Raw genomic sequence first — 21,555 nt, 5'->3', positions numbered from 1 at the left:
CCACACCAGCATTGTTTTGGGACACGTGAAGACCCTTCTACTTTCCCCAGCTTTTAAAGCGGCTTTCATCATGCTTCAACGGCATTTTAATTTATATTGTTTTAGTCTTTGGCTGACCCCCTTGTGGCCACCAAATTATAGGGTATTTCTACTTTGCATTTCGTAGTGCATGTTTTTATTCCGACTGTATTTTTATTGAGTTTTATTGTAACCTGCCGGAGAGCTTTGTCTATTGGGAGTTTTAAGTAAATAAATGCAGACTTTCTATTATAGAACTTTGTGGATAGACTCTTATTATAATATATTGTAATAACTGTGCAGCTGTTTCTAGACCTCTGTGGTTTGAAAAAAAAATCCATATTCTTGTTTTCAATCATGTCTGTTTATTCTTGAGGTTTAACTCAAGGAAGGAAAACTGGTGCCAAGTCAGTTTCTGGAGTGACAGCATACGGAAAATTGCCACCCTCTTACTCTTTGTGAAATTAGGCAATTCCTGGAGAAGAAATGGAAAATCAGTGGTGGATGTTCTATTTATGTAGAATCTTTTCATATAGGATTAATTTCCAGCACTGGTACGTTAATTCACTAACCCAGGAATTAAAGCACTGGTTTAAAAAAGATGTATATAAAAAGATGTTGAGACTCTGGAAAGAGCGCAGAGAAGAGCAACAAAGATGATTAGAGGACTGGAGGCTAAAACATATGAAGAAGAGATGCAGGAATTGGGTGTGTCTAATTTAATCAAAAGAAGGAGTAGGGGTGACATGATTACAATGTTCCAGTATTTGAGGGGCTACCATAAAGAAGAGGGGGGTCAAGCTATTCTCCAAAGCACCTGAAAGCAGGACAAGAAGCAATGGATGGAAACTAATCAAGGAGAGAAACAGACTAGAACTAAGGAGAAATTTCCTGACAGAACAATTATTTTTTAATTACTTGCAGCCATGCTTTATTTTTTCAAGAAAAGATTTTTTTTATGACAAAATCTGGATCTGACTGTCCTTTTCACAAGAAACAAAGTTTCTCTTCTTGTAGTCGTTAGGGTCATCTTGTCAGAACTATTGATCTTATTAGTTCTGGTCCATATATATTTATTCTGAATTATGTTGTATTCATTTGATAAAGGGATCAGTATCACTATGTTTTCTATGTGCTGCACCAGTGATAATCTTATTTAATTTCATATAGAGAAGCTGCTGTATTCTAGGAGTTCATTTACACATAAAAAACTGCAAGGAACCCTGGGATAAAAATAGATCTTGGAAAAAAAGACAATGTTTGATCTTTCACACTCTCCAAGGCAAACATCCCATTACTTGCAAACAGATATTTGCAGACTTTACAGCTTCAACTCAGTTCTGCTAAAGAGGGACAGCAGTTGCTATTTCACTAAACGTAGAGCCTTTTATACAGGTAGAAACTGCAATAGCATATCTAGTGATGGTAGAGGAAGAAATATCTTGCTAGCCATTTCTGAGGACGTTTCTGATATTTTAGAAACAGCATAGACAGTAAGAATTCTGGAAGAAACAGCATCACATTTGTAATGCCAAGCAGAATCAGAGTACGTTTTCTAGCTGTTTTACATAGGCAAATGAAGCATTTGATAGGACATTCATGGCGTTCCTGCGTGAGTGTTAGACGTACACTGAAAGTTGTGGTTTCAGGACAGGATGACATTTCTAATTGGATTGTCACTGAGAAATTGATATGTTTTATGTCACTTGCATTTGAAGTCAATGTGAGCTTTGAACTTTGACAAACTGCAGTAGAGATTCCTACTGGCAGGAAGTGAATTTTTGCTGCAACTGGTATTCTCCAGAAATGTACACCTGAGTTATCTCCAATTTCTTTGGAGTAGATGACAAAGCAGAAGCAACTGTAGCAAAAGGAGAGAATCCACAAAAGCTTCTTCCCATTTTGTCAGAAAAGCCATCTTGTGGAATACTATCAAGGGATGCTGTTGCATTTTTTATCAGTACACAGTACACTTTTTAGATGTAATATATTACGAGTTGTGGCCAGAGCATATTCAATTTTTTTTTCTTCCAAGCTTGAAGTACTGTAAGACAAAAGTATTACGATTGTGATTACCTCCAAAATGGCAAGGATTCATCTACCAGTGTAGTTAGTCTTCATTTCAAGTCTTTGAGACTGGCTGAAAAATGGCCTCAGTTATTTTCTACAAGCTGACTCATATCCAGGTTTAATTGTGTAACACTTCTCCTTTCACCAATGTGAATGCTCTTCTGGCATGGTTTCTGAGTCATTAATTTGATCTACATCTCTGTGTAAGTGAAACCAATAGTAACACATTCCTGTTTGCTGGATATCATTTATGAAAGATTAACCAATGTTCTGAAAACTTGCTCAATTTCCAGAGAAATTTCCATATAGATGCAGAAATGGGACCACGATTTTCCCCTTTCCATTCTTGAAACAGGGTGTCACAGTTGCACGGGGATGTTTGAAACCTTCTGTGAGGCAAAATGATAGTTACTCTATAAGTAGAGGAACTCAGAACAGTTACTTAGAGACAGTCAGAAGGGACATAGAAAATTTATCAACCCTCCTGCAATGCCAGTTCAAGATCGCAATTCCACAAATAATCTGGACATAAAGCTGTTTGAACCTGGAGGTCTTTTGAGGAAACACAAATATCATCATTTTGTTAGTAGGCAGGAAACAGCTCACTTAAAATGGAAGCATACTATATCTGTTAGCATTAGTTAGCCATTTACCTGTTTTTTGGGAGAACACACTGTACTCCATTTTCTGCTTTTCAGAGCTAATCATGATCTTGGCCACGATCTCTGCTCTCAGATGTAAGAGTGCACTAACACTATAATTAATTCTTTTGAAAATATCAGGAGTAATAGAAAGGCAGACTACTCTTCTTCCTTCTCCCACCATGATAGGAAACAAAGGCCGTCTAAGTAATGCTTTAAAGAGACTAAGCTGTCAAGTGTTATACATACAATTATGCATGAGAGCAGAAGCAGATTCATTGAACAAACTGCTTGCCTACAGAATCTTAATTTAGCCTTCCATTCGTGCGAGGCTTTAAAATTAAACTTCTGGAGGGACGGTAACAACTAGGAAATCATATACATTATATGAGCTGACGTGTTTAATATTTGCTTTAGAACACCAAGATTACATGAAAAGGAAAGCTATTTGTTCAACTATATTTATTTTTAAAAGAGTTGTATTAATTATCTGCATTCAATTAATCTAAGGCTCCTTGCTCAGGCCCATACTGAATGATCACAGATTTGAAGCTGAATGCTATAACATCTCATTGTCTACTAGCTGGGCCACAATTAATAATTAAGTTTTTAATAAAATTATTATTTTCTGTAGAATTGGAGAATTTGTGGCCTTCCAGAAATTCCTGGTGTACAGCTCCCAATAGCCCAGCAAGGCCAACAATAAGAAATTTTTGGGGGGAAATATATGTCCCTGTGAATTGTTTTTCATTCCAAAACTGTGTTGCAATCGTTTATTTACTCCTGTTCAGTTTTAATAATATGCTCACTGAATGCTACAAGAGAAAATCCTCAGAATTTATTGCCATTATGTAAGCTCTTTCAATACAACCCGTTTTACAAAAAAAAGGTCAAAAGTTTCATCTTCCTGTTTTTGAGCCATGCCCAATATTATGAGGTTTCCTTTTGATTTCTTCACAATGCTTTTGACAGTGGGGTTTATAAAGCAAATCAGCAGTGGCTAAGTTTAGGCAAGAGCAGTAGCTCAACAGAAAGATCTGCATAAAGGGCAGATTTAAAAATGAGGCTGAATTTACAAGTCATGTTCTGAAGTTTTTAATAAAAGAGCTGTAGTTTGAAGATCTTTATACTGCTAAAATGTACAACTTGGACAAAAGTAAATATTTTTATCCCTCACAATGTATTACCAAAATTCTAATTCTTGCAAAGTACCAGAAAAAAAGTGTTCAGATACCACAAGCGTGAATTACTTTTTCATTTCTAAGAGAAGCGAATTTGTGGGGAGGGAAAGTAAGCAAGGTAGCCTACTGAAGTCAGATTACGTGTTTTTTAATAATAAAAAAATCCTCAATTTTGGCAGCTGACACCTGCATGTCCTACCTCGATATTTCCTTTTCCTTATTCTTTTTTAAATATGAGCAGTTCCTTCCCTTTCTCTTACCCTACACCAAGCCCACTGTAAAAATCTGGACTCTTAAATCACCTTCTGTATATTTACAAAAACTCTGACAACAAAATACAAACTAGCATGAAGGGAATGGTAGTTTGCATATACTGTTGTTGAATAAATATACCAATCCAATCAATCAGTTGAAGTTATGATGATTCAGACACAGCTGTATCTGTGACCAAGGGTGCTGGCTTTTCACTGAAGGCAGTTATCCTATCTCCTCTGTCTTCAGAAGACAATGCCTTGGCAGCAGGAGCACTAGAAGCAGCAGTAGTAACCATGGGGGGAGGAACAGCCATATCCAGATTGAGTGCAGAGGTTTGTTCCACATTTACAGTCGTGCCAGGATTCACCGGGAAGCTTGATGTGACGGGAGCAGAAGACAACAGATCTGTAGGCAGGGTGGGTATCTCACTGACCAATGGGAACTTGGCAAGGAATTCCGGTGACAGAGGAGCAATTCCAGAGAGGTTGACTGGAGGCAAGGTAGGGAGTGGTGGCAATCCTAAGAACATCAGAAGACAAAAACAAGCTTGCAGTCTACACGTGTAAGTCATCAGCCTACAGAGCTATGTTATTTGTAAATAGCAATTTTACACTGCATGTGTGTATTACAAAGAAGATGGTGAGGAGATACACACACACACACAGAGAGAGAGAGAGAGAGAGAGAGAGAGAGAGAGAGAGAACCAAAGAGAAGAGGCTTTCCATAAGGGTCCCTACAGACATGTACTCTGAGCAAGATCTTTCTACGACAGAGATTAATTTCCTGGAGGTTTTCAAATTTTGCAGTTCCATTTCCTCTAAAATAATAAATGAATGTGTGATAACTAATATACTAATTATTTCATTAGGGTTAAGATTGAGCAAGAAATAAACTTTTTGTCATTTAATCAATCTATGATGTAAAATCCTGAGAAGATCTTCCAACTTTATTTAAAAAAAAACAAAAAAACATTTCATTGAAACAAGCAGTAAAATAATTTTCTGGCATCAATTTGCTCTGTGTGAGCAAGAAGCAAAAATGTATTACTTTATTAAAAGTTCCTCATAACCCTTGAAGAATCATAGCTCATCACTTAAGGACTCCTTGTTGCCTATAGAGATGGCCAAGTCTCATATTATTCAGAGCACAACAAAGCTTTAAGACTGCTGTTAACTTCTTATGGCACAAGGTATCTTGTATAAGAATCCTTTCCCGCTTCAGAAAAATCACATTCCTTTATGCAGCTTATAGAGTCCAAATGAATAAACAACCATTAGCCAAAAGCATGCAGACAAACTAAAAGGCATATGGTTCTGTTTTCACAGTCCTCTGAATCCTGTCCCATCCAATATCTATTCATGAAGATTTCAGGAAAATGACTTGAATATAAAAAAATCAATTTATATACCAGGATTCATAGTGCTTTTTGCATTTTTATGCCATAAAGATAGTACTGTACTTTACATTTACATAGGAGACTTTTATTTCACAGTAATATTGTACCACCGATAACAATCCATCAAAAAGAGTTAACATTACTTTCTATTCTCAAGTATGTCAATAAAATATGACATGATAGTTGTTTAGTTGATGTCAAATCTAATTTTAATTTTTGGCACACAACAGTATCCTGAGGTGGCACTCCAAAGAACAAGGACGGAAACTAAATTTAACTTTAAACAATTTAAACTTTAATCTAATTAACATTAAATTAAAGAAACAGTTAATCTCCATCTATTTATTTCCCTTCTCTTTATCAATTATATTGTGGAAGCAACTTATGGAAGAAGCTAGGAATATAAATTGTGTAACAATGCACAGTAGTGTTGGGAATGCAAGAAAAATAAGGAAAAAGCATCCTCCTTTTGCAGGATTCTCTATAGCAGTGGTTCTCAACCTTTCTAATGCCGTGACCCCATAATACAGTTCCCCATGTTGTGGTGACCCCCAAGTGGGTGTGGCCACCAATAAGAGGGAGTAGGACAGCTAGGGAAAAGGGAAAAAAATGGCAGACAGGGTGGTTTGGCGACCCCCGTGAAATGGTCGTTCGACCCCAAATGGGGTCCCGACCCACAGGTTGAGAACCACTGCTCTATAGGATTTCAGGGGCTTTTCTTCACTTGAGAATGGGGTCCAAATGTTATGACACTGAATTAAACAGGGCTACAGGCAAACATAGGAAAGCCTTACTTATTACAAGATTAAGACCATTTAGTGGTTACATAGAGTCATGTGCAACAGGACTGAACTCAAATCATTAGACTGGGTTATCAGGTGTCAGTTCAGAAATTTTTCAAAACATACCAGGCTGCCCAATGTCTGTTAATCCAGGACCAGGAATTAAGTGCGGACCAGATAAATTCAAGTTTATGTTCCCCAGGTTGGGGATGTTCCCCAGGTTGGGAAGTCCAGCTGGTAAAGTCATCAGTCCTAATAAAAATAAGATGCTAAATTTCAAAAATTCATATTACTTACAGAAGCAGAAAAAAGAAAAGCGACAAAGACATTTATTGCAGGAACCACTTCTTTCCTAACAATCACAGTATGCTGAAGAGAGAACATCAGACACATAGATATCCAGAAGGTATCATCTTTGGTCATGTGTATCACTTCAAGGAATGGGCATAATATAGATGTATGGAAATACATCTATATTATGCCCATTCCCTCACATACATCTATATTATACTTCCTTCCCTCACATAATGTAATATGACGTTATCTATTTACAAGACAGACAGCTATAGAGTGCCATTTTTCTATAATGCTTTGAATTATATACCTTTAAGTAATATTTTCAGAGAACAGTTCTTCTATGATTTTCAGAAATGTATATGAATACTGTTCCAAATATTACAGATAGACGAGGAGCAAAGGTCTTCTTACTCATAAACTGCAAAATATTTCTAATAGTCTTATAGTTTTAATTGCTACACCAATGCAGTTCTTTCCGTATAGGCATTCAGAGTTCCCAGTTCCCATTTTTATTTACTTTTGTCATGTTAGGGTACAAGGCCACCCCTGTCTTTTTTGTATATTTGGAATAGCCCTCATATAAGAAGGCTTTTCAGTTATACATATTTTTCATACCTATTTTTCCTTCAAATTGTAAATACTAACCTGCACTAATTTGCTGAGATCATACATTTGATTTCAAAGGCAGACACTATGGTATGTATTACAACTGCACAAAGATACTCAGTCAAAAACTGTTAAAACATTCTCATCTAGTTTGGATCACTGTGGAGGTAATCCAATCATGCAAAGTCTTTAGTGCTAACCTTAATGTAAGAGTCATTATACTTATTTTTTAAATTGTTTTTGTCTTGTATGAACTCATGTTTTAAACATATTAACTTTACAAAGAGCTTGAGCTGAAAAAGAGAGCTGCTATTGCAAAATTCATTTCATGTCAGATTCTCATTAGGGCTCACATAACAAAACATCAACTGAATTGTCCACTGAATATAGACCATGGAAGTTTTATTGAAAGAATTCTTAAATTAAGATTATTTTGGTTCTGGTATATTCATATCGTTTTTGTGTAAATGTATTATGTGTGTGCATGTATTTATGCCTTCAGGTAAGTGTTGACTCCTGACAACTGCATGGATTAGTCCCTGCAATTTTCCTGGCAATATTTTTTGCAAGTGATTTGCCACTGCCTCCTTCCTAAGGACGACAGAGAAGGAGCGTTGGCTTACCTGAACGCCTCTTCTCAGCATGATGATGAAGAATCCACCAATGGGTTATTTCAGTCCTCCTGCCCAATCAGACTAGGTTGTCAAAGTTGTCACATCTGTCCTTGCCTGGTACCTCCCAGTTTCAACGACGGCGGAGCCAATGACGATAGTCCGATATGATGACTCCCATGAGAAGGAAAATGAAGCCACCCCGACACGGGACCTAACTGAAGGGTGGGCGTGGATTCTTCATCATCATGCTGAGAAGAGGCGTTCAGGTAAGCCAATGCTCCTTCTCCAGGATGATGGATGAAGAATCCACCAATGGGACTTACCAAAGCCCCCACTGTCCCTATGGGAGAGAGTCAGTTGGGGCCTGTGTCCCTAGTCCTGGCACTACCTGTTACAGTATTTGCCTATCAAAGAAAGCCTCAGCTGAGGCAAATTTGTCCAGTCGGTAATGCCTAATGAAAGGAGAAGGCGAAGACCATGTCGCCGCCCTGCAAATATCCTCTATCGATGCTTATGTTGCCCATGCTGCAGATGTGGCAGCACTGCAGATGGAATGTGCCTTCACATGACTTGGAACTGGCAGGGAAAGCGACAACATACGCCCCTGCTATGCACGCTCTGATCCACCTGCCTATGGGAGAGGTGGATACTTCTGCCCCATGGAAGAAGGTTGAAATGAGACAAACAGGGCTTCCGATTTATGAAAGGATGCCGTGCGCTTGATGTAACAGCACAAGGCTCTACGTATGTCCAATGTGTGCCATTGGCGTTCCAGGTCATGTGACGGAAAGGGACAAAAGTTTGGAAGAATAACCTCCTGTGCCCTATGAAACACTGTGTTTATCTTAGGGATGAAGGAAGGATCACTTGAGAACCACCTTGTCCTGGTGAAACGTGCACAGGTCTTTCCTGATAGATAAAGTGGCCAGCTCCAACATACGTTTGGCGGAGGTAATGGCAATCAGGAAGGAAACTTTGAGTGACAAGTACCGCATGGAACAGGTTCTAATGGGTTCAAAAGGTGAGGCAGTTAGGGCCTGCAGAACCCGGGGTAGCTCCCAGGAGGGATACCTGTGAACCACGGGTGGTCTGCTATTCGTAACTCCTTTGAGAAAGGAGCAGACCATGGGATGCTGAGACAAGGATTCTGATCTGTCCCAGGAAAGCATCGTGGAAAAAGCTGCTACCTGCCTTCGAATGATGTTGGGTGACAACCCCTTATTGATGCCCTCCAACAAGTAACCTAAGACCTTTGGGATGGTCACTTTGGAGAGGCTCAAGTGGTTCCTGTCACACCAGTGGCAGAAATTTCGCAAAGTGTGATCGTAAATGCGGTTAGTCGCTGGCCTTCTGGCAGCCTGAATCATGTCAATCACCCGACGAGTATGACTCTTGAGTCAGGGTGCGGTGTTCAAGCGCCAGGCGGCCAATTGGAGCCATTGGGGGTCTGGATGTTGTAGAACCCCCTGCGTTAACCATATGCAACTGTCAGGAATCCTCCACAGAGAAGTTGTGGAGAGGCTCCTAGGTCTATGAACCACGGTCGTCTCGGCCAGTGAGGTGCAATGAAGATTAGCTCTGCCTATTCCTCTAGGATCTTCCTGACAACAGCTGGAAGGAGAGAGAGAGAGGAGGAGAGGAAAGGCATACAATAGGCTCTGTGGTCATGGGCTGCGTAGAGTGTCCGTCCCTTCCGCTCCCTGAGAGGGGAAGCATTAAAAGAACCTGGGAAGCTGGGTGTTTTCCAGTGAGGCAAACAGGTCCATGATCGGAGGGCCAAACCTGTCTGTGATCTCCTTGAAGAGATCCGGGTGTAACTGCCATTCCGAGTGGTCCGCTATTGACCTGCTGAGGAAGTCCACCTGCCAATTCGCTTCTCCCAAAATGTGCTCGGCCCTGATGGAAAGCAGGGTTGGTCTCTGCCCAGGAGCCCAACGCCTGAGCCTCTGTCATGAGGAATCTGGAACGAGTGTCCCCTTGCCGGTTCACGTGAGCCTTTGCAGCTACACTGTCCGTGAGGACCAGCACATGTTTCCCCCCAATCTCGATGCAGAAGTGTTGGAGAGCCAGATGGATTGCCCTGAGCTCCAACCAATTGATGTTGTGCTTCAGGTCCAACAGCGACCATTGACCCTGAGCCATCTGAGATTGGAGGTGCGCCCCCCCCCCCAGCCAAAAAGACTTGCGTCTGTGGTCAGAAGAATTCTGTGAGGCTCCTTGAAGAGATTCCCCTTGCGCATGGCCGCGGATGTCCACTAGTCGAGGGAGCGAAGGACCTGATGGGGAACCCTTATCAGTTGGTTGGAAGAACTGGTGCGCAGTCTCTGGTACGGGAGCAGGAACCATTGGAGGGTCCGGGCATGTAATCTGGCCCAAGGCACTATCGCCATGCAAGATATTAATTTCCCCAGTAACTGGGAAAACAAGGCCAGTGTCACTAACCGCTCCTGCGGACCCTGAGGACCAGGTCTCGGATGCTGTTTCGACGGTCTTCTGATAAGAACACATGACAGGAGTCTGTGTCTATCACTGTGCCCAGGTGTAAGAGGCGGGTTGAGGGGACCGTCTGGCTTTTCTTGAAATTTATTGAGAAGCCATGGTCCTGAAGAGTTCTGATCGTAAGGGCCAGATCCGACTGGGCGGTTAGGGCTGAGGTTGATTGGATCAGGATGTCGTCCAGGTAACACTGGATGCGTACCAGGGCCAATCTTAAGGGTGCTGCCAGAACCGCCAGGATCTTGGTGAAGACCCTGGGGGCAGAGGTAAGACCGAATGGTAGGGCCCTGTATTGGAAGTGGCGGTTGAGATGGCAGAACCACAGAAATTGGCGATGATCTGGGAGGATGGGGATGTGTAGATATGTCTCTGTGAGATCGATTGAGGTCACGAAATACCCTCGCCTGACGCTGCTCAAGATGGAGTGGAGCATCTGCATCTTGAACTTCTGATACTGTGTAGATAGAAGTTCAGGCCCTTGAGGTCGAGGATTGCCCTCCATCCCCCTGAGGATTTTGGGACTACAAATAGGATGGAGTAGTATCCCTTTCCTACCTGGTCCGCTGGGACCTCCTCTATGCCTTGATGCCTAATAAATGCTGATTGGCATCTGCCATGAGACCTCTTTTTATTGGGTTTCTCAAGGTTGGACAAGAGACAAAATGGTCTATGGGTCTGGTTATGAACTCTAGGGATAGACTCTCTCTTATGGTCTGAAGTACTCAAGAGTCTGTGGTTGTGTTTTCCCATTGGCGGATGAAGAGAGTGAGTCTGCCGCCAATGGGGGAGTCCCCGCTAAGTCACTTTGAGCAACTGAAGGGGCGACCCCCTCTGCCTCGAAAGGAAGACTTATTCTGATTCTGGTTTCGGGGCCGGTCCCTATAATTCGTCCTGTCAAATGGACGGTCTGCCTTGGGAGTAGAGGGACGGTATGCTTGTCCAGCCTCTGCTGTTGCACCAGTCCGAAAGGACTGATGGTGGCCATAGGGAAAGAAACGCCTGTTTGCTCTCTTAGCCAGATAAGAGATCACCTTCTGCTTTTGTTTGTTCTCCACCAGGTAGGGTGTTAATGCCTCTCCAAATAATCGGCCTCCCTTGAACAGAGCCGCGGTTACCCGCTATTTATGTTTACTCTCGGCCCTCCATTTCTTAAACCAAAGCAGCCACCGAGCAATGATGCTGGAAGCCGTTGCTCGGGCCGAGTGCCTGGCGGTGTATAAGGACACATCCACCATGCACTCAGAGGTTGCTATCAGTTTGGTCAGGTCCTGGTGGACTCTGACCTCCTCCAGGGGAATCCTCTCCTGAAGATGTCTAAGCCAAGTGAGGGAAATTCTAGCGAAAAAGGAAGTGGAGGTTTCCGCCTTCGCTGCCCACACAGATGCTTGATGAGCTAGCTCGGAGTCTGTATTGGTAGGGATGATGGGCTCTAAGAATCATGGACTATTCCCCCTCCAATATCAGGCCTCAAGGGTAAGGCTTGTCAGTGCCAGTAACGGTCGCCTCATGGCGCGCCAAAATGGTGGCTGAGCTCCGCGAACAGAAAAAAAGGCAAGGTCTTGAGGCTTTGGGCTTGGACTGGCCAATTGCTGCTCTAGACAAGGGTCTGGGAGATGCGCAGAGAGCAGCCTCCCTCTCCCCTTGATATAATTAAGATTTTGAGAGAATTCGGTGATCCGCACTGAACAGCTGCGAGGCGCAGCAGCCGCTACGCCTCTCGGCAGCTGCTGCAAGTCCAGAGTCGAAATTGAAAGAAAAATGCCAAATCGAGTCTCCCTCTCCTCCTGGAGAACAGCAGCGAGTTTTAACCCTTGCACTGTAAGTAGGTGCCTATCTGCTTTCAAAGGCAATTAAGAGTTCCTGAAGCAAGACTAATCCTCCTCCTGATAGATTAACGGCCAACAAAATGGCAGCCGCAGCTCAAATTACAGAGCTGACAGCTAAGGGAGGCTTCAGGGAACAGAGCTCCTGGAAGAGAGCCGGACAGAAGCTAGATAGCTGCTGGCTGCCCTGTCAGAGAACAAACTCTAATGGATTTCTAAGGGGGGGGAGGGGGGGATGGTTTCAGGTGGTAGAAACCTAAGGAGTTTAAGAGAAAGTAGGAGAGAAGCTGTGTAGCTTCTATTTCTTTCCCCTCCAAGAAGAATCCACTAATGGGTTAGCAGGAAAATATTTCCCTTAAGATAAACCTGTTAGAAGTCAAATTTTTGGGGAGTCAAAATTGTCACGTCCTCATGGGCGAACAGACTAAGTTGAAACTGGAAGGTACCAGGCAAGGATGGGTGTCACAACTTTGACAACCTAGTCTGATTGGGCAGAAGGACTGAAATAACCCATTGATGGATTCTTCATCCATCATGCTGGAGAATGACAAGTTAAGGTGGGACTAGAATTCAATCTCCCAGTTTCTAGCCTGGTGCCTTAACCATTACACCAAACTGGCTCTCTATATTCATATAATACGGAATGAAAATGTATCTTTTTTTACATTTTGATTTATATTTATAAAAAGATGGTTTTCAATTAATTTAAATTGTATATTTAGCCACACATATATTAAATGAAACAAAATTAACATCATTTATTTGGCTAGCACATATACCGTATTTTCCAGCATATAAGACGACTGGGCGTATAAGACGACCCTCAACTTTTCCAGTTAAAATATAGAATTTGGGCTATACTCGCCGTATAAGACTATCCCTCTTCCAGTGCACACCAAATAAAAATTAAATTTGTTATTAAAACTCAGTGCACTACAGTACTTATTGACTGGAGCCAGATTGACCAGCCAGGATCTGTCATAAATAACACCACAAATGCACCATGCAAGTTTATTTAGGCAGGGGGAAACCGCTGGCATAAGCTTGGTGGAAGTCGATGGGTGAAAGGACCATGTAGGTGTTTTCTGTCCCCCCTCCATTCCTGCTTCGTAAATCTGAGAGGAATTTAGCTGACACCCCTCCCTCCCCTTCCAGACCCAGAGCCGAGGTGGTGCAGCAGTTAAGAGTGCAGTACTGCAGGCCACTTTAGCTGACTGTGTTCAGCAGGTCAGCGGTTCAAATCTCACCGGCTCAAGGTTGACTCAGCCTTCCATCCTTCCGGGGTAGGTAAAATGAGGACCCAGATTTTTGGGGGCAATGTAAATATATATATACATTGCTTACTGGTGTACACCGCTTAGAGAGTGCTTGCACTTAAAGCGGTATATAAGTCTCATAAATAAATAAATAAATAAATAAATAAAATAAATAGCCTGCTCCTCCTTCCTCCCTATCGTATGGGGTGCGAGGAAAGAGAGAACGCCTTGCGCCGCCTGCCTGCCCACCCCTGCAGCCACTGGTCGCACACTCAGTATGAGCCACCCCTGCATCCCCCATGAGCATCTCCTACTGCCACGCCTCCTTTCAAGCTCTGCCTCCCCCAAGCTACTCTCACCGTGGGTGAGAGGTCAACGCCGAAAAAGCCCCAGATGATGGTGGAAGAAGCGCTGAGAAGTGCCTCGAATGGACACAGATGCTTAAGTTTGTTTTCATTATAAAAAAAACCACCCTACAACTCTTTTCCGCCCTTCCCCATTACACGGGCCATCCCTTTCTACTTCCTTCAAATGAATTAATCACGGGACAGCCACTACCAATCCGCAGTTCAGGAGGGGTGGGAAGGGATTGGGATGGCGAAGGAGAGGGAAGAAGAGAGAAGGAGGCGGTATGCCTAACCACATGTGTAAAGGAATAAAATAGAATACCCGTATTTTCTGGCGTATAAGACGACCCCCGACTTTTGAGAAGATTTTCATGGTTTAGAAAGTCGTCTTATACGCCGGAAAATACAGTAGTTCTTAGGATATTCTTACAGCACCTCCTATCTTCGGTATAAGCAAATAAACATTGACTACATCTAAAATTAATCAGTGATACAACACAATTCAAATATTTGAAAACTTCTACTTGTAGTGATCTGAATGAAGAAAGAAATTTCACAGTGTATTTTTAGAGTGGATATAGAAAGTCTATACACACACCCGTTAAAATGCCAGATGTAAAAAAAAAAAAAGTCAAATCAAGAAAAATCACTTCAGAATATTAAAGTGGAACAAGTTGTGAAGTGATTTATCTTGGTCTTATTTATTTATTTATTTATTTTTGCATCTCAAAAACCTGATGTTTTACAGAAGGATGTAGATTTTCTATATCCACTGTATTTAAAAACACTGTTTTTAATGTGAACTTTTAATGAAAGTTCATTCACATTTATATCACATACCTGGTAACGGAGCTGCTGAGTTAATTGGAGGAAGAGGTTGATTTGCTTGGGGAGGCAATAATGGTACTGTAGGAACACCTAATGAAAAATCAAGCCATGTTATCTTTCAAATACTATTTTGAACATATCCAGAAAAATCTCTAAGCTAGCCTGACCTGTCTACCTTGAAATATTGGACGGGAAACAAAGCATAATACTGTTTTGGATGCATTAGAGAACTCTTAATATTTGCTCATTCATTCTTAACGAAAACCCTTATGCCGCACTACATGGAGTTCTAGAATATATCCCAGCCTCAGAATAAAATTACAGCAGGTTCACATGACTAGCAAAAAAAAAAAAAAAAAAAAGAATCAAGTTGGCAGAATTCTATAGAAACTAAGATTTTAACATCTGGCCTCTTCTTCAAGAACCAAACCTTTCTCCACCCAGCTCTCCAGTAATGTTCCATTTTATAGCTATATATCACATGGCATGTAATTTAAATAGACTGCCATTCACCCCTGATATAATTACATTTAGAAAGCAGAACACTGGTATTAGGATTACACAAAAGACAAACCTGTACTGAGAATGTTAGGGACAGCAGGAGTTGTATTAATGGCAAGCCCAGCCAAGCCTTGTTCTACTCCTGTAGTTCCAGGTGGCAATGAAGGAGGGGGATTAACTGAAGAAAGCTGCACCTAATTAAAAAGAACACTGTTTTATCAAAGATCTGCTGCTTCGTAAGATGTTACAAGGAAATACCATACATATGGGAATAATATGTTACAATAGAAGGAGTCTTATTCCACCAGAAGCGGTTGGGAGAGTCACAGCGCAGGCTGCAAAAGGATGACAACTTACTTCCGTGAAGCCATCTTTGAGTGGACTAATAGGTGTACTAGACAATTGCCCGGGAAGAGAAATTTTCTTTCCCTCTTCGAAAGGACGAGTAGGTATTCGATGCAGGTATCCGTAGCCAATGCCACAACCTAGGCTTTAAATATAAAGAAAGAAAGAAATGAAGTTAACTCCTAAATATGTTCACACTTACCCCATGCCAATGGATTGCCTTTGAGGAATTGTATGGGCAGAATTTAAATAATATTCTTAAACAGGTATATTTCATTTATGAATGTAATAGCAGCATGTGTAAAGTATTGAAAATAGCAATCAACTTTAATTGATTTTTAAGATTATCCTCTTTCCAAAGATATTACACAACTTTAGAGCAATTCAAAACCGTCGCCATAAAGACAGCATTAAAGTAAGGCTGTAAAAAATTAACTAGAGACGTCTGAAAGGCTCAGCATATAAAATCCCACGACCTAAAGCAGTGGTGGCGAACCTATAGCACAGGTGCCAGAAGTGGCACTCAGAGCCCTCTCTGTGGGCACGCGCACTGTCATCCCAGTCCTAGGCCTTCAGCTGGGTTTTATAAAACCTTTTCGCTTTAGGCCTCCACCATGTGCAAAAAAAAAAAAAAAAAAAGGTTCAATTAGTGAATTTCAACTTCTCGTGGGGAAAAAAAAGATCTTGCAAAGTTGGAATTGATTGATTGAACTTTTTAGTCTCACCCAGTCTTCCGTTACCACTGCAGCCACACCCACCCAATTGGCCACACCCAGCCAATGGGCCACACCCACCTGGCACTCGACAATGCCTAAGTGGGTTTTGGGTTGCAGTTTGGGCAGTCTCAAAAAGGTTCGCCATCACTGACCTAAAGTATCTAATGAACAACTCTATAGCCTTCCTTCCCTCCAAATAAAGCCTTTCAGGGACACCAGATACGGTTAACAATTATAAAGAAATCCCAAGCATCATGGGAATATAGAGGGATCCTTCTGCTTTTATTTTTCAATTTGCCTTTACAGACAGTCCTTGACTTATTACTGTAATTGAGTCTGGAATTACAGGTGTAAGTTGTGCCAGTTGTTAAGTGTGTTTTTGTTAAACAAATGCCTCATTCATTAAATGAACCCATTGTTTGCTGAAACCAGAAGTAAATATTGTAAAACGGAATAAATCAGTCATGGGATTGTGGGACACTTCAAATGGCCATAAATGTAGATTGACTGACAAGCACTCAAAATGTGATCCCATGACCATGGGTGTGTGTGTGGGGGGGGGGGGGCAAGCTGTTGAAACTTCAAATCCAGATCATAAATACTACTGTATATTCTGACGTATAGGGCGACCCGGCGTATAAGACGATCCCCTAGTTCGACGCCGGGTCGCAAGACGATCGACGCCGAGTCGCATGCCTAGAAAGTCGTCTTATACGCCAGAAACTACCGGTATTTCTGGCGTATAAGACGATCGACGCTGAGTCGCATGCCTAGAAAGTCGTCTTATACGCCGAAAACTACGTTATTTCTGGCGTATAAGACGATCGACGCCGAGTCGCATGCCTAGAAAGTCATCTTATATGCCAGAAACTACCTTATTTCCGGTGTATAAGACGACTCGGCGTATAAGACGACCCCCGAGTTCGGAGGCTATTTCGACGCTCTCAAAAGTCGTCTTATATGCCAGAATATACGGTATTTTGGGGTCCATCATGGTTTCTAAGTGAAGGATCACCTGTATACTACTCTCTGTTCAGCTAAAAAGGAATAAAATGCAGAACTTTATTTTTCATGATATAGGGGTATATTAATACATTATGAGCTTGAAGAGGGGTCATTAAAAACATAATTAAAAACCTACAAGGTCACACAGAAAATTATACAGCCAAAAGAAACCTGTAGCCATATAGAATGGACATTTATTTTCTAAATTAATGGAAACCTACCTGAATTATAGTATTCATGATATATAGAATTATAATATTTACGCAACACACTGAAAATTTAAAGTACTTTACATAATTTAAGTGCTTGTGTTCAGTAAAAGGGAACAAATAAAATTTTGCAGTATAGGAATTGAATTTTGATGTGAGTTTTACCCTAAGATTTACTGTAAAACAGAAACACTAGCAAATTATTCCTCATATATTCTGTCTGTTCAAAATGCAAATGGAGTTCATGGCTAAGCAATATCTTAAAATACTATGAAAAAGATTTAATCTAATCTGTTTGCCTCTAGGTGTTCGTTGATTCGTTGTTTGATTATCTTTTCCAGGATCTTCCCTGACCTCAATACCTGGGAAGATCCTGGAAAAGATAATCAAACAACGAATCAACGAACACCTAGAGGCAAACAAAGTCATTACTAAAAGCCAACATGGGTTTGTCAAAAATAGATAATGCCAGACAAATCTTATTGCATTCTTTGACCAAGTGACAAAATTAGTGGATCAGAGGAATGCTGTGGACATAATTTACTTGGACTTCAGTAAGGCATTTGATAAAGTAGATCACAACCTACTACTTGACAAGATAGAAAAATGTGGGGTAGACAGAACCACCACCAGATGGATCCGTAGCTGTCTGACCGGCCGTACTCAGCGAGTGGTCCTCAATGGAACTGCATCTATATGGAGGGAAGTGTGTAGTGGGGTGCCCCAGGGCTCTGTTCTGGGCCCAGTACTCTTAAACATCTTCATCAATGACTTGGATGAAGGGATAGATGGGGAACTCATCAAATTTGCAGACGACACCAAGCTGGCAGGAATAGCCAACACTCCAGAAGACAGGCTTCAGATACAGAAGGATCTGGACAGACTTGAACACTGGGCACTAACTAGCAAAATGAAATTCAATGGTGAAAAAAGCAAGGTTCTACATTTAGGCAAGAAAAACCAAATGCACAAGTTTAGCATAGGTGGCACCATGCTCAATAGTAGTAACTGTGAGAGGGACCTCGGAGTCCTAGTAGACAATCACTTAAATATAAGCCAGCAGTGTGCTGCAGCTGCCAAAAAGGCCAACACAGTGCTAGGCTGCATTAACAGAGGGATAGAATCAAGATCACGTGAAGTGTTAATACTACTTTACAATGCCTTGGTAAGGCCACACTTGGAATACTGCATCCAGTTTTGGTCACCACGATGTAAAAAAGATGTTGAGACTCTAGAAAGAGTACAGAGAAGAGCAACAAAGATGATTAGGGGACTGGAGGCTAAAACATATAAGGAACTGTTGCTAGAATTGGGTATGTCTAGTTTAACGAAGAGAAAGACAAGGGGGGACATGATAGCAGTATTCCAATATCTCAGGGGCTGCCATAAAGAAGAGGGAATTAAGCTATTTTCCAAAGCACCTGAAGGCAGGACAAGAAGCAACGGGTGGAAACTCATCAAGGAGAGAAGCAACCTAGAACTAAGGAGAAACTTCCTGACAGTGAGAACAAATAATCAGTGGAACAGCTTGCCTCCAGAAGCAGTAAATGCTCCAACACTGGAAGTTTTTAAGAAGAGACTGGACAGCCATTTGTCCGAAATGGTGTAGGGTTTCCTGCCCGAGCAGGGGGTTGGACTAGATGACCTCCAAGGTCCCTTCCAACTTTACTATTATTATTATTATTATTATTATTATTATTATTATTATTATTATTATTATTATTATTAATCTAACTGTCATTGTATCTGCCCAGTCTGGTACAAATCTAATTGTGGGGAACTACCCAGAAACAGTATCAAAATGATGAGTTAATCACATTTCATATCCCTTTAAACAAAAAACAGCTTACCTTCCCTCTCCACCCCATGCGGTATTTGGGGTAATAACGACTTCTCGACAATTATCGGTATCAGTGTTGTATACATAAAGTTTTAATGGCTTGCCTTCGTGTGTTTCAATAAGAGAGAATAAATCTTCAGACTAAGGAAAAAACATATTGAGTTGACACTTCAATTAATTTTAATCAACTGTATTTTATTTGTTTTATTTTAATGTTCTGAAATTCAGAATGAACTGAATTTCTTACTTTAGCAGATGAGAACGTTCATTAGTTTATTTCTATCGATAAGTAAACATAAAAAATATGCATACGCACAAAGTGTAAAATAACCTTTCTTTACTGTTTTCACTTGTTCTTTCTCCTCACCTTTAAATTATTAATACAATTACCGTAAATGCCGGCGTACAAGGCGACCCGGCGTATAAGACGACCCCAGTCTTTATAGCCGGGCCGCATTCCTAGAACGTCGTCTTATACGCCGGAAACTACCAGTATTTCCGGCGTATAAGACGACCCCCGTCTTTGGCGCCGATTTCAGCGCTCGCGGAAGTCGCCTTATACACCAGCATTTACGGTAATAATAATAAATATTAACTTCTAAGTTATATATGTCTACTCAAAAATAAAATTCAACAAGGCTTTTCAGAAAGCCAATTATAAATAATTGTGAGCAACCTGATTTGAGTCTAAAATGGTCAGCATCTTGATTTTTTTAAACAAATAAATGAAATAACATATTTACCTCATTCATGACAGTATCTGCCCCAATGATGTAGTCACTATGAGGTCTAAGACCTGCAAGTGCAGCAGGAGAATTTGGTTCAACTTCCTAATTACAAGACATAAGGTTTTTTTAAAAAGTGAATATCTTAATCAGATCAAGAAAAGTACAAAAGACAGATAAAAAAATTAAAAACTCTCTCAAATCAAGTTCAACTACTGATAACTACATGGCCACATGCAAACTGTAAGAAGAGATTGGACAGCCATTTGTCTGAAATGGTACAGATCTCCATTTGAGAGGGGGTTGGACTAGAAGTCCCTTCCAATACTGTTATTCTGTTATTATTTTTTTATTTGAAGGGAGGGAAGAAAAGGAATGGGGGGGGGAGTGAGGAGAAAAAGAGAGAAAATGAAATCCCAGGAGCCCATATGGTTAAGATTTGCTCCATGCTTTTGCCACATAACCACTAAAACACCCTTCAGTTTCCTTAACAAACGAAATGTGCACTTCAGTAAGGTGACCAATCGTCCTCCTTTAGGGAGGACAGTCCTTCTTTTGTACTCATTTAAATAATAATTTATAGTAATGTAAGCATAATTACAATACAAAATGTTATTGTTAAAAGTTTTTTTATTATGCATTTATCATATTATAGTGTATTCTGTATTGTCGCAATGAATAAAATGTTTTATTTACGATATTTTTTTCTTCAATTTATTTGTGTCCTCCTTCTCATTGTAAAAAAGTTAGTCACCTTAACTTCAGGGGGAAAAAATACACTGACTTCAAGATAGAGAAGTTGTTGAAACTGTGTATATACAGATATGTACCAAAAAATATTTGCACAATGATTGTTGTTTTCGAGGGAAAGAGGAAAATCCCAGATAAGTAATAATGCATTAAACGCATTACTGTGTTGGCAAATGTTATCTCTTCCTTGTTTTTAAAAAATACCCACCACAAACATATAGAAAAGCTTTATTTCTAGATATGCAACAAACTCTGTAATAGCCATCACATTGTTTATATTGATACAGATTTTAATTTAATGAAGAAAGTGCAGTAAAGGAAATATATGCAACTAATTGAATTTTTTCTGTGCCGCTTGGTAAAAATAAGTGGTGAATTCCTATGGGAAGCATAAGCATACTCCTAGCTAAAAGGCAGTTAAAGCCAGAAGATTCTACACACAGAATAATTTTCTTCTCTTAAAAAAAAAATGGAGCTTCTACTTACCAGCACGTGCCACACGTTCTCATTGGCGCCATCAAAGCTGCAAAACCGAATGCTCACGCCCAGCAAACCCTGCCCTCCCCACATGTTGCTGGGGGTTACGGATGTCTCTCGGAGCTCCAGGGTTTTGCTGCTATAGACCAGCATCTTAACAGGCTTTTCCACGTTGGCTTTCAACAGATCCTTCAACGTGTCATTGTCTTTATTCTAAGAAAGGTATAAAGATAGAAATTCACTCAATTCATTTGCAGTTATGCTCACACCATAGCAATGTATCAGTATTTCCAAATACTCGATAGAAGAACATTTTGGATAGGACATTTTGGGCATTCCTAGCATTAAACCTATGCCTTTCCTAATGTGCCCAATTT

The 21,555-nt window shown here is 40.8% G+C and overlaps 1 protein-coding gene across 1 annotated transcript in view; it reads right to left on the bottom strand.

The window, feature by feature from the left end:
- Window positions 1–3,173: 3,173 nt before the first annotated feature.
- The window catches only part of GORASP2 (golgi reassembly stacking protein 2), a 29,840-nt gene continuing 11,458 nt past the window's right edge, over window positions 3,174–21,555 (bottom strand). Inside the window, exons 3-10 of the mRNA XM_039361795.1 lie at window positions 21,188–21,391; window positions 19,970–20,056; window positions 19,237–19,367; window positions 15,469–15,601; window positions 15,185–15,305; window positions 14,623–14,700; window positions 6,470–6,595; window positions 3,174–4,684 (exon numbers count right to left, since the gene is read on the bottom strand). Coding sequence (XP_039217729.1) covers window positions 4,326–4,684; window positions 6,470–6,595; window positions 14,623–14,700; window positions 15,185–15,305; window positions 15,469–15,601; window positions 19,237–19,367; window positions 19,970–20,056; window positions 21,188–21,391 — 1,239 coding nt within the window. The 3' untranslated portion in view covers window positions 3,174–4,325. The remainder of the gene's footprint in view (window positions 4,685–6,469; window positions 6,596–14,622; window positions 14,701–15,184; window positions 15,306–15,468; window positions 15,602–19,236; window positions 19,368–19,969; window positions 20,057–21,187; window positions 21,392–21,555) is intronic.

This window comes from Crotalus tigris, unplaced genomic scaffold, assembly GCF_016545835.1.
Source record: "Crotalus tigris isolate CLP2741 ecotype Arizona unplaced genomic scaffold, ASM1654583v1 scf7180000019363.1367679, whole genome shotgun sequence".
In the NCBI taxonomy this organism is placed as follows: domain Eukaryota; kingdom Metazoa; phylum Chordata; class Lepidosauria; order Squamata; family Viperidae; genus Crotalus; species Crotalus tigris.
The sequence above is the reverse complement of the archived record's forward strand: the minus strand, read 5'-3'. Positions and strand labels throughout refer to the sequence as shown.